Source organism: Mangifera indica, chromosome 9, assembly GCF_011075055.1.
Source record: "Mangifera indica cultivar Alphonso chromosome 9, CATAS_Mindica_2.1, whole genome shotgun sequence".
NCBI lineage: Eukaryota > Viridiplantae > Streptophyta > Magnoliopsida > Sapindales > Anacardiaceae > Mangifera > Mangifera indica.
In genome coordinates this window covers 2,781,077-2,794,282 of record NC_058145.1, presented here as the reverse complement: position 1 = coordinate 2,794,282, position 13,206 = coordinate 2,781,077, and the positions used below count along the sequence as shown (strand labels likewise).

Genomic DNA, 13,206 nt, shown 5'->3' with positions numbered 1-13,206 from the left:
AAGCACAAGGCCTGAGGCACAATCTAAAACCTTTAGGAGCATTTCTTTATGGGCCTTAGTGAGCAGTCCATATGTTTTTGCGAGCCGACCAATTAAATTAAATTTTTTAATTTTTAATTAATTTTTAAAATTTTTTGACAAAACATGTTGAGCTAACTTATTATGAGGCGTTTGATTTGGGTAATATTTTATTATCAAAATAGAAAGATTACATTGAAGATATATTACTTAGAAGATTACTGGATATAAATGATTAGTATGTTTGATAAAATTTGATAGGTATAAATAATTATTATGTTTGGTTAAAGATAATAAAAAATTACTAATAAATTATTTTACTTAAATGCCCTTAAATATAATTATTTTTAAATATTTTTTATATTATTTGTCATATTAATTAAAAATAAATTTATTTTTATCTTAAAAAACTAATAAATAATAATATAATTATAATAAAATCAATATTACCTTGGTAATCTTTAAATACCTAAGATGAAGGTGGTAATCAAATTATTACCTATATTACATGTCACATCAGTATTGGTAATAGAAGATTACTGTAATCTTTTATTACTGATAAACCAAACAAGGGAATAAAATATAGATTATCAATGTAATCTTTAAAAACTGGACTCAAACGCCATCTTAGTCTTATCTCATGATTCGGGATGCAAACCTTTTTTTTTGTGTTAGGCTGAAGTGAGCCATGCCAAAATTCTCATGCTCGTATCAGGTCGACCAATTTGACAATTCTAACTTTATCAATCAATTTCATTGTACTTTAAAAGAAAATAATTAGAGTAAACTTTCAAAAGAGTTTTAAAGTAGTACTATATATATACATATTTTTAGTATATAATTTGAATATATAAATGATGTGTCATTATATTATTGGAAATTATTTTATCTTTAAATTAAAATCATTCAATCACATAATGATATATTATCTGTGTATTTAAATTGTGTACCAAATAAATACACATATTTTATTGAAAGGTTTATTTGTAACCATTTAATTAATCAATTTGGATAACCAATAAAGAATAATACGATATGGGAACCGAAAATTTAGCTCCAAATTACCGGCTCAATTCTCAATTAAATCAAACATATAATATATCACATTAAAGCCCTGAATACCATATGTTAAAACTTAAATTAATAAATAAATGATTAATTAATTTTATGTACAAATTTATACATCTTTGTCTGATCGATCTGTGCATTGGTCGATCTGCACAGATCTATACATCACATAGATCAATCATTTTTTGATTTGTGGCCACCGTCTTTGTTTGACTTCGTTCAATAGATAAGAGGAAGCATCGATAGAGAAGAAGGTATGGGAGCTCCGTTGGAGAAAGAAGGGAAAAGAACGAAAACTTAAAGAGAAAAATGTAACTTTTTAAATTTTAAATTGGAGATAAATTATGAGTTTTTAAAACTAAGATAGAGAAATAAGATAAAATTTTATCTATTTTATATTAGTGGTTAAATGAAGTTTTTACGTTTACAATTAATAAAAAATTTTAACAAAAATTAAATGATAGATAGATATTTAAATTTTCAAAAAATTATAAAAATTAATTTGATAATGCAATGAACCTTCGAAGAGAACAAATCTTTTGACCTCAAGTCAATAGGGGCATCATGGGCCTGGGCGAACACCGAGTACACTAAATCGTCAATCTAGATCCAAATGATATGAGATAAATCAGCCCAACTCTGATTACTTGAGTTTGTTTGTCACATTTGGATTGTCATCAATTCGCCTGGTTTTATATTAAAAAAATTAAGTAATATTAGCCCACTAATATTCGAAAATTTAAAAATAATAATGTACAAATAAGTTACAATAATAACTTTATATATATATATATATATATATATATATATATATATATATGGAGAGAGAGAGAGAGAGAGAGAGAAATGAGGAGGGTTTACAGAACCCACTTATGTAGGAATTTAAATAATATTATATACATCTAATTTTTAATATTTAATTAAATATTCAAATTAATCATATGATGATACATTATTTAGATATTCAATTGAGTTCTCAAAATAACCTAATTTTATTGGTATAAAATTTTCATCCTTGTGTTCTTAAATAATTTGGGAACCGAGAGGGGGAATGGAGGGAGCCTCATTGCCTATTGTCATCCCTAAATCAAACCTCAAAATTCTAAGGTAACCCCAATCCAAATTAAATATAACAAGAATAAACAAAAATTAGCCCATTGGACTTCATTTCCTTGTGGTGGATAAGATAAGAGAGTTGGTTTGGTTTGACAAGAGTAAGGTTGGATGTGGTTCAACCTTCAATCCAGATCAGGCAGGATTAACTTAACTTGATCGAGTCATCCAAAAGTTGTTAGTAGATTTATTTTCTTTATCGGTTTTTTAACTTTTTTTCATTTTCAACAACTTTTTGACAACTTCTCTTACAAATTCATTACTAATCGAACAAACAAAACTTGATCTTATGGTAACTATTATAGATTTAAGTTAAATTAAGTTAAAACTAGTCTTTGTCTAAAAGTTTAAGGGTGTTCGGTTTGTCAAGTTTACGATTCTAAAAAATCTAATATAAAATAATACAATTTTATTTAATATATATTAAAACGATATCATTTTAATAACAAGCAAAGCTCAAAACTCGAACTCAAACTTAGTTCCTTTGAAACCAATCGAGTTTGAGCTCAAATTTGATTCTACGCAAATCAAAATAAACTTAAGTTTGACTCAATTTGAATTCAACTCTACCCGTAACCCAAGAGGAAGATAAATACATAAAATTATATAATTAATCATCCCCAAGATAAGTCAATTGTTTCTAATTAGTAATGATTAACCAGAAATTACCCCCACTAATCCAGCCCCATCATATTTCACTCTGTCCCTGGACCATTAAAAGTGGTCCAGTGAGAAAAATTGTCTGCCTTCTAATTGCATTTAATATTAGATTTAGGTACAATTAAAAATATCTTTAGCAATGATGTCATTAGAGGAATATTAGGGAATTATAATTAGTTAATTTGGTTAATAAGTGTAAATCATGATTATCAAAACAGAAATTTGGGGATTAGATGGGTGGGCCCTTGGCCATTGATTTTGTTTTTCTGGTTTAAAATTCTAAATTATTGAGCAAAAAATAATGATTTTGATAAGTTGGTGTAATTCAAGCTTTATATGAGTACCCAATGTCACCAGACAGGCTTCTATTCTAGAAAAAGTTCAAAGGCTTTACTTGAATTCATGATAATCGAATCGTATATTATATAATGTATCAAAAATTTTAATTTTTTATATCGTATATCATATTATATGATATATATTTTAAAAAATAAAATAATAAAAAATTATAATTAATATATCATCATTTTTAAAAATATCATAAATACCCTTTTTGGTCTTTGAAAAGTCAATTATTTGGTGCCCGAAAATTACTCTTTTTAATAAAGTATATTATATGCCTATCAAACTTTGCGAGCCTGAACTGATCCCAGATGACTTGGGTTTGAAATCTACCATTTGACTTGATTCATATTCGATTATCTTGAATTTCGATCAATAGATTTAGTTTTATTTTTTATTTTTAAAACTAAACCAAATTTAAACTGAAAAGAGTTTAACTTGATCTAATTCAAAAGCTAGGTGAATAACTTGATTCGGTTTAAATTTGACTCATAACTCGATTCAGATTATATTAAACTATTATTAAAACAACATTTCTTTTCTCATTATTAAATAAAACGATATTGTTTTGTTAATAAGTTATTAATTCAAATCGTAAATCCGAACCACAAATTTGAGTCACGAATTTGAATCATAAACTCGAGTCAAACTTGAACTGAATTATTTTCATTAGAGCTAATCTCAAACAACTCTTAATTTTGACTAGTCAAACTAAAATTAAACTATTTTTCATTTGAATTGACTTCAAACTAAGAGATGTTCACAGTCAATTCAATTTGTGTCAACCCCTAGAACTTCATGCCCAGACAAAAAAAAATTTAAAAAAAGGCCAACTGCATGTGAGGTGAATCAAACACCATGATTTAACATGGGAAGCTAAATTATTCTTGGATAATTCATACTTATTAACCACCACTATCCATAATTTCATACCTTTAAACAATCATTATCCATCCTCCTCCTCTACCCACCAAAAATAAACAGAAATCAAATACACCTAATTTACCCTCATTTTTTTCAATTGAATTTTCTTCAGGTGAAAAATTAGTTACATGATGTGAATTTTCAGTAGCATTAAAGTCACAAAAAACTGCACAAGTACAGTAACCCATTTCTACATCATCCATCCCACATAGCCTTACAAGAAGGGATTTCAATTTCAAATACTGTCAAGAGTTGGTTCTTGTATAAGTGATAGTAAAAAAGAGAGATGATGAAAAGAGAGATGAATGATGGAGGATGATTGAAAGTGAGAAGATTCTTGTATAAAGAGAGTAGTGTTTCAGTACTAATCATGTCACTTATTCCTTTTGAACAAGAAGATGAGTGGAGAGAACAATGAAACCATACCATACGATTGAAAAAGCTCTCCTTCCTGGTTGGTAAGCTGTCAACATTACTGGCCCTGCCGACACCATCCTTCCTGCATATCTCCACCAAATTGAGTAGCAAAGGTAAATACATTTAATTCTACTCAAACTTAACCACAAAAAGTGAAAATCCAACTCATTTTCACATTTTGCTTGATACAGTAATGTTATTTCACCTTTGCTGATAGACAAAAGGTGGGTTGGGTGGGTAGGCGAATCTAGGGGGGGTGGAGGTCGTGATGTCCAAAGCTCAAACTGTTGTATGGCGCCTCCTATGATAAGAGGAAATTATGGAGTATGGTTTTTCAAAAAAGGAAGGAAGAAAGAAAATCTACCAAAACTACCATTAAAGGTCGAACACAGGGCTGTTGTGGTGTCCAAAGCTAAAACTGTTATATGGGGTCTCCTATGATAAGAGGAAATTATGGAGTATACCAAAACTACCATTAAAGGTTGAACACAAAACATGACAATCATCTGAACACTAGAGTCCTATACTAGAACATAATAATAGCAAAGAACTAAGTAGCCCATTTGCTCTTTTATCATCCATCTGTATTTTCACTTCGTAGTTCCCTCTTCCATTTAATATTGTTTCCATCTTCATGGTTTATGTGTAACACAGGGAGTAGATTTTAATTTTTCACCTGCCATAAACTGAATTTTCATGCATTCCACCACCATTGTTCTGCAAGTGATCGGAAATGGAAAGAGGCAAATCATTCCAAGCATATGCCTTTCTTTTTTTTCTGTTCTCATATGTCTTAGGAGTTTCAATGACTGTAATTTGGGGACAGCATGGAGACTAGGATCAAGGAACATACGTTAACGCTTGCAAGTTAATGCCACTAAGTTATATATGCTCAGACAGCCACTCTAAACACAAATCAAAGATCCAGCCTATACATGTATTCAGCATTGTGTATAATACAAAATGTTTTAACAAGGTCCCAACCACGGTACTTCAACAGCCTTCTAAATTTTTTAGCAAACCATTATTATTTTTTACTCCTAAAATTTCAACATTAGCCCTAGACCTTGCATGAGGATTAAAAAAACTTCAATGAGTATACACATTACCCCATGATAAAGAAGTCATTACCATTGTAACGACCAACCTGCTGAGTTATAGTCAAAAATATTTTCTGAAATGTAGAACCTGAAAATGCAATCAAGACCGTTGCAATATCCAAATCAGCCATGGTATGTGCCTCCTTATGCCGACAAGTCTCCTTGCTTCTGTTTTGCTCAATACTTTTTTAGTAATCATGGTTACTCTAACAGAGCCCTCCTCGATTTAATTTTCAACCTTGACATCAGAAGTTAGAAAAAAGGTCGCATAAAAAATGTCAAAATGTCAAAATTATTTACTACTGAAAAAAGAAGTCACTGGATTTGATGTGCTATAAGCCTAGCACAAAACAATAAACAAATAGATAAATATTAAAAGCAATGAAATGATGGGAAAGAAGGCCCCCTTGTCCTCACTTTTCTTTGACTATGACAATTAAAGCACTGAGATGGACATCCACTTCGACTGGTGGGGCTCCACGTTTTAGAAACAGACACCTTAGGTGATTCAGCTGAGTTATATACACCAAGAAGTGCTGCTTCGGCAACAAGGATCTGCTCTTCATTTCTTCCGAGGTTGACCCACGTCAAAAACCAAGTCTGATTTGCCATTTTCCCAACCGGTTCAGGCAAGCCCTGGTCTACAGCAAAAATATACAGTTAGATATTCCAGAACAAAACTATTTTGGTGTCATTTTGCAATATCTTCTACCAACAATTAATCTTATAATACTGTCCACTCCAGTCCAAACATTTACTGGTCTCTTGCTGTGGTCACCAAACAGTGAAATATGCAACATGACAAATTTCAGATATTCTGTTCCTTTCAATGCTGTTATGAAGAATTCACCAATTATTAAAAGATTCAACTTTAATTTTTATTCAATATTCTGAGAACACAGATTATAAGGGTTTTTTTATGTTGGTTACATATGCTCTACGGTAGAAATCAGAGAAAAGAAAAAGGATAAATTCCAAAAAGATGAAAGAGTTAATAGGACAATAGAAGACTCAATAATGAAGTGTGGGTCAACTAAATGCAGCAAGAAGCTTCCTAGGAATCAACTAGATAGATAATCTCAAAACAGTGCCTTAGTTATTAGTCAGGAATGTTGGATCATGAATTTGGAAAGGTTCATGCCTGTCCGCAATACTTTTACAGTGGGTGTTAAGAGTTATGATAGATATTGGATGAGTCACAATCTCTAGGTACCGAATTCCTCTAATTCTGAATCTGAGGACATTAGGACATGGTTGAACAGGCTATAATGTAAAACAATAAAACTATACGTACACGCATTTGGTACATAATTTGAGTACATAAATAATGTGTCATCATGTGATTGAAAGTTTTTAAATTAAAAATAAAATAATATTCAATCACATAATGATAAATCATCTGTATACCTAAATTGTGTACCAAAAATGTATACATATAACATTGTTCAATGTAAAATTGTCTTATTGAGACCTAGAAGTTGTAAAGTATATAAAGTGTAATGTAGCAGCCTATACAAAGAATTATGGATGCCTTCTCCATAGTCAGGCAAGCTCTTCTGGTATCTGCCCTAAAACTTCTTGAGAACATATACGATAATCTTATGCCAAAGAAGTCTTTGTGTATTGAAGTGTGAGTATAGCATGGAATAACAGAACTCCTTCTAATCAAAGAGTATTCCAGTGTACGGCTCAAGCAAAGCATTTAAACATGTTGTCTTAGGGTCATAAGACAACTAGAGCAAAATTCAAAAACACAAGTAATAATTGAAGACCAAAAAAAACCTACTAAAATTGACAGAGAAAAAGTAACATTTTTCCCTTTAGCTGAGATTCTAAATAATATATAGCAAGATTAAAGGCAGTAGATGATTGTGCTCATGATATAACTAGCTGTGCCCTCAATGGTGAAATCAAATGTTCACTTGCATAATGAGTCTATCCTCATTTATCAAGAAATGCAACCAAAAATTTAATTACAATTTGGGAGTAAAATGAAGGTAATAACTTCAAATTGGGAAAAGTGTCGTGAAGCCACATCTAGGCTTTCAAAAAACTTAAAACTAACAGAGAATATCAACCTTCACTTGCACTACGTGATATCACAATTTGTAATGTCTTTCTTTATATCACAAAATCATAAGAAACCACAACTACAAGATTTTTGATCACCTATATTAGCCAGTATCCTTTTATAATCACTGATGTGATGTATAATGGTATTAGCTTGAAAGAAGAGTTTTAAAATAAGCATTACATGTTTAAAATTCTTAAAATAGGATCAGTCCTTATCATGTCTTCAACATCCAACCATCTGCTTCCCTTAATTTAGCTAATTTTACCTTTTGGTTTAAATCAAATTCTTACCTAATCTCTTTTTATTGATTCAGACAATTGGACATGCATCTCTGTTGGTCACCATTTTAGACAGAAAAACTTGTAATATAGTTCCATTTTATCAGAGTAGAATCTGTGCAGCAACACGCACACATTGATTGATGCTTGAGGCTATTATTCCATTGATAGTCTTCAACAAATGAAAAATTACTCACCATTTCAAAAAATGTAAGCAGTGTGATTTATCAGGAAGGCATCTACCAGCGGATTGTAGAAGATGACCTTATATTGTCTAATCAAAAGAACAGCATAGATATTAGACACACAAAGGAACATAAATGCAGAAATAAATGGCAGACAAATCCGGCAAGATATTCATTCTGGTCAGTATTTCAAATAAACATTCATTTTGAACTCATAAGCATGAAATATTAACAAAAAGTTACAAAATAATAAAATATACCTCTAACATTCTAGCACAAAGTTCAACATCCTTCCTGTTATGATCCTGAGCCTTTTTAATTTTATTTTTATAAACAAGGAAGGTTCTCTTCTCTACAAACTGTGCTGCAGGAGATGTCAAATCCATTCCTACATATATCTATGCCAGCAATACCTCTCTAAATCCTCTACTATATAAAGTTGGACAAGAGAAGAGCAGTGGAAAAATCATTCAATAAATCCTACAGCTTCATAAGTTTACAGGAGTCAAAAAGAAAAACATTACATGGATGATGCATCAGCAAAGACTTCATTGAGCATGTCATCCTCATAGCCTGATGTAGCAAAGAGCTCTGCATCCTTTTCTTCCTCATTAGAGAAATCCCGTCTTTCAAGCTTGGCATGAGCAGCAACAAATATCATCTTCTGAGCCCTCTCAAGGCCCACTCGTGAGTGTCTATGCACACAAACCCACTTCATAAAGGACCAATTACATTTAAACCCAGATGAGGTTGCCTGTTGGAAAATTAACCTCACTGCAACTTTCCCTAATGACTTGTACTCACTAAGGCATGTTTCCCAGACAAGTCTACTACTCTGGGGATTTGCAATTTTCATCTTTCCGGTTATAGGATCTCTCTGTTTAACCTGGACAGCCTGAGCATAGAGTGGGTCTAGGCCTTCTGATCTCCATCTCATGAGCTCCATCAATGCAAGATGAGCTTCTTCCCTTGAGACAAGACGGGTTATGAGCTTATCCACATCCTTTTCCTGCTCTTGCATTAAGCATTTGAATGGGGGAAGGTATTTTCCACTATTGTCCCGCACCAAGTATAGAGGGTCAAGAATAAAGGCAGCTGACCATGCTGGATGATAGTTTTTTCTAAATCTTTTTTCAACTATTTTCTCAACAGGTCCTTCGGAAATACCAAATTTGGCACACCAATTCTTGACTTTTGATCTCAACTCCTCCCAAAGAGGGAGGCATTGTCCAATCAAAGGCCTGTCAGCCTCAATCTCTTGAGTCATTCCTTTAATGAGCTTCACAAGGGAATAAACAGCCTCCAGTTCATTCCAAAACGCCTCACTTTGAATCAGCCCAACAACCTCCCTAGAAACTGGATCATCCATGCAACTTAACTTAAACGACTCATCCAACACAACCATTTGAAGGACACCGGCAGAATTTAATATATCTTCCAACATTGCAAAAACAGGTACAAAGTTGTTTTCACAATCACATTTGCTGGAAGGAACTCGAATCAAGCCAACATACTCAAGCTCCAGCATCTTCTGCTTCCGTAAACTATTCCTAATCTGTGATTTATTATTTACAAAATTCGCAATCCTCAAGCAATTCTCAGTAACAGTCCTAAAAAGCGGAAGATCTTTGCTAAAATCCTTAATTAAACTAACAAAACCCTGAAGCTGACAAGACAGATTAACCATCCACTGATTCTGAATCTCTAAATTCCTCAATGCCTTAGCCTTATACTTATCAGAAACTATCCCTACACATCTCTGAACACCACTCCCACATATTCCGGTCACTGTCTCCCATAAAATCTCTTCTGCATACTTAGACGAAACCAATCCTCCAGTAATCACAGCCTTCTGGTACACACTAGTCCCATTAGGTAAATTAACAGTAAACTTGACTAAATTATCTTCACCACCACAGCTTTTAATCTTCCACCCATCAGAAGAAAGTTGAAAAAACATAGCCTCTCTAATTCGAGCGTCTGACTCAGTTTTAGCCTCAACAAACTTGCTATCAAGTCTAGTCTCCAAAACCTCCCTACGGGACACTAACGGCAAACCCACCTGATTAAGAAAGGCCTTGAACTTAGGATGGTCAAGACTCGAAAAGGAAACCGAACCACATGAATCATAAAACCAATCAGCCAATAATTCAACGGCTGAATCAATCTGGTCCTTGCTTAGCACAGGACCAGGCCTAGTTTTAGGACTCTTTAGCTTCTTAACACTATCTTCCAACATTGCTAAAGCTCCTAAGTCTTCTTTTCCACCAGATAGAACCAAATGTTGCTGAGTCTGCCCAGCATTACTTGGAGAATAACTCAGTTCATTACAACCACGAGTTGACTCAACTATCGCTAGTGAATTGCTGCTACTAAGTAGGTGATAATGAGAAGAGTTACCTGTTTCCGTTTGGTTCTTACTTCGCTTTCTGTTAATATTGTTATTATGACTGTTCATAGAATTGTTATTAACATGAACAACAGAAGACGAAGCCAAGGAAGACAACGGTAACGGAGAGAGAGAATGGTTGCTTCTCAAAATGGCACTGAAATTGGGGCAGGTGCCGCGTTTAAGGTGTTCGGAGGCAGTCCTTGAAGGGTTTGACGCGGAGAAAACGGCGTCACATAACGAACACTTGAGTTTGACAGCTTTAGAGAGATTAGTATCCGGGTTCTTAATAAGAATGGGTTCTAAGTGAACCCAGTACCACGCTCCTTTCCCTTTTATAGCCTTGGTTCGCACCATCATCAGACCTTCGAATCGCTTGTTCACGGCCTTCGCTGCGACGTCGTCGTTTGTCGAAGAAGACGGGTCAACTGCCGGCAGTAGCGGCGCTGGCGGCTGTGGAGGCGGTGGTGGTGGAGCTGTTGAGTTTGTTGAAGCCATAACTTTATAAAAACAAAAACAAGGCCGTGTATGGATGTGATTTTACAAATCACTCATGAAAGTGATTTTTGTTCTTCATAAGTGTGATCAACCAAACAAAAACTGAGGAAATTGAATTGAATTGAGAGGCTTTGAAGAGGAAGAGTCTCAGTGTGCGAGGTGCTTGTGGAATTGTTTAGCTTATGTTGTTGACGTTGAAGACTTGAAGGAGAGAGACAGAGAGAGACAGACAGAGGTTTTTTTTTTCTTTTTTTTTTATAAAACAAAGGTGCTATATTTTGTTTGATTATACTCGTGGCTAATTATTATATAATAAGATCAAAAAGCTGAACAAATTTTACCCTTTCCTATTGGTATTATAATTAATAATAATAAATATGAAAATTTAATTATTATTCAAATTTTTTCAATAAATTTGTCAAAATCATAAAAAAAAAAAAAAAACCATCCAGGGCTGCATTCCATCCAAGTAGATTCGGGTTGAATCTATTTATTCTATTTAGGGGTAGACACAAATCGAATCAAATTTAAATATCTTTTAATTTGAGTTTAAATCAAATAAAATATAGTTCGATTCAAATTTATCAAACCAATATTAATAATTGTTTGATTTTAATTTGAGTTTGACTCAAATTTATAATTCAAATTCATGACTCAAATATATAGTTTAAATTTATGATTGATTGATAAAACGATGATTATTTAATATAATTCAAATCAAGTCATTAGTCAAGTTCAAACCAAACAGAACCATCTATCAAATTTGCGAGTCAAACTAAACTGAATTCTTTATAGTTTAAGTTTAACGTAGTTTTAAAACGAACTGAACCTCTTAACTCAAACTTGGTTTATATTCGAAGTAAACAAATTCAAACTAAATTGACTTTCAAACCCAAGCTAACTTAGTTCGAGTCTAACCTTAGTTCTATTCTCAAATTTGAGATCTAACTCGATAGTTTTCTTTGAATTCAATTTGTTTCTCTCTCTAATGATACTACTCACCTCTCCAACAACGCTATTTCCTTTGTTGGTATAGTAAATCATCGTGTAAAAAAACTTCTTCGTGATATTATATAAATATTCTAACGAATTTAAAGTCAAACTAAATATTATTAATTCAATCAAAGTTCAAACTAGTTTTGAACTTGACTCAGTTCAATTCGAAATTATGTCAAATCTTGTTTAGATTGACACAAAAATAATTTGATTAATCTGACTAGATCAAATGATTCAAAATATATTACTATAGTAGAATTTATAAAGGTAGATTGAATAAATATTGAAGGACAAATATCAGTAATATTTGAAATCTTTACATATTGTATATATTTGTAATTATTCTTACAATAAAATTATATATACTTATTTTTTATACACAAATGTATACATACTTATGTGTGTTATCACATGATTAAAAGATTTTGAATTTACAATAAACTCATACTCAATCGTATAATGATATGTATAGGTGTATACACATTTATCTACTCAAAGTGGATATGCATAGTATTGTTCTTATTCTTATTATTTCTAATTTTTATTTAAAAATTTATTGTATATCTCAGTAGTTCGCATGTGATTCAGTTACTTAAATTATTAACTTTTTTAAAATTGTCTTCGTAAATTAGGCTAATTCAATGAATAATTCAAAACATTTAATACACAGAAGAAAGTGAAAACAATAGACAATTTTAGTTAATTCAAACTGAATTTTCGTAATTCAAATTAAGTTAAGAGTGAAAAATATCTATACAATTGTAATTTAAACTGAATTAAAATTAAGATATTTGACTTAAACCCTGAAATAATATAATATGAATACGATCCAAAAATACGAATTACGAATTGTCGAAGTTCGAAAAGTGTTGCTTGTATTGGGAGTGATGGCGTGATTATTGCATAGAATATTGAAAATGGAAGGTTAACCCATGACTTATTCATTTGGGCATAATTATTATTTATTAAAAAATAAACAATTTGTTATAATTTATAATGATGATTAGGCTTAAAATGGTATAAAGGGAAATAAATAAAGTGGAAGTATGGGGTTAACTATTTGATAGTGATGCCTAAATCACACTCTATGGTTTGGTGAAAGTGGTTACAACATAATAATATTATTTTATTTCCCCTTTTTCTT

At 32.0% G+C, this 13,206-nt stretch overlaps 1 protein-coding gene across 3 annotated transcripts; it reads right to left on the bottom strand.

The window, feature by feature from the left end:
* Nucleotides 1–5,918: 5,918 nt before the first annotated feature.
* Nucleotides 5,919–11,327, bottom strand: LOC123224926. Of its 3 annotated transcripts, none has more exons than XM_044648708.1 (3): nt 8,704–11,327; nt 8,192–8,268; nt 5,919–6,283 (listed from the first exon to the last, which is right to left on the bottom strand). In XM_044648708.1, the coding sequence occupies exons 1-2, from the start codon at nt 11,064–11,066 to the stop codon at nt 8,196–8,198; spliced, it is 2,436 nt and encodes an 811-aa protein (XP_044504643.1). In that variant the 5' UTR covers nt 11,067–11,327; the 3' UTR covers nt 5,919–6,283; nt 8,192–8,195. The 3 variants fall into 3 exon arrangements, with proteins under 3 accessions (XP_044504643.1, XP_044504644.1, XP_044504645.1); XM_044648709.1 differs by having other exon boundaries at nt 5,919–6,278; XM_044648710.1 differs by lacking the exons at nt 5,919–6,283; nt 8,192–8,268 and having other exon boundaries at nt 8,367–11,327.
* Nucleotides 11,328–13,206: the final 1,879 nt, after the last annotated feature.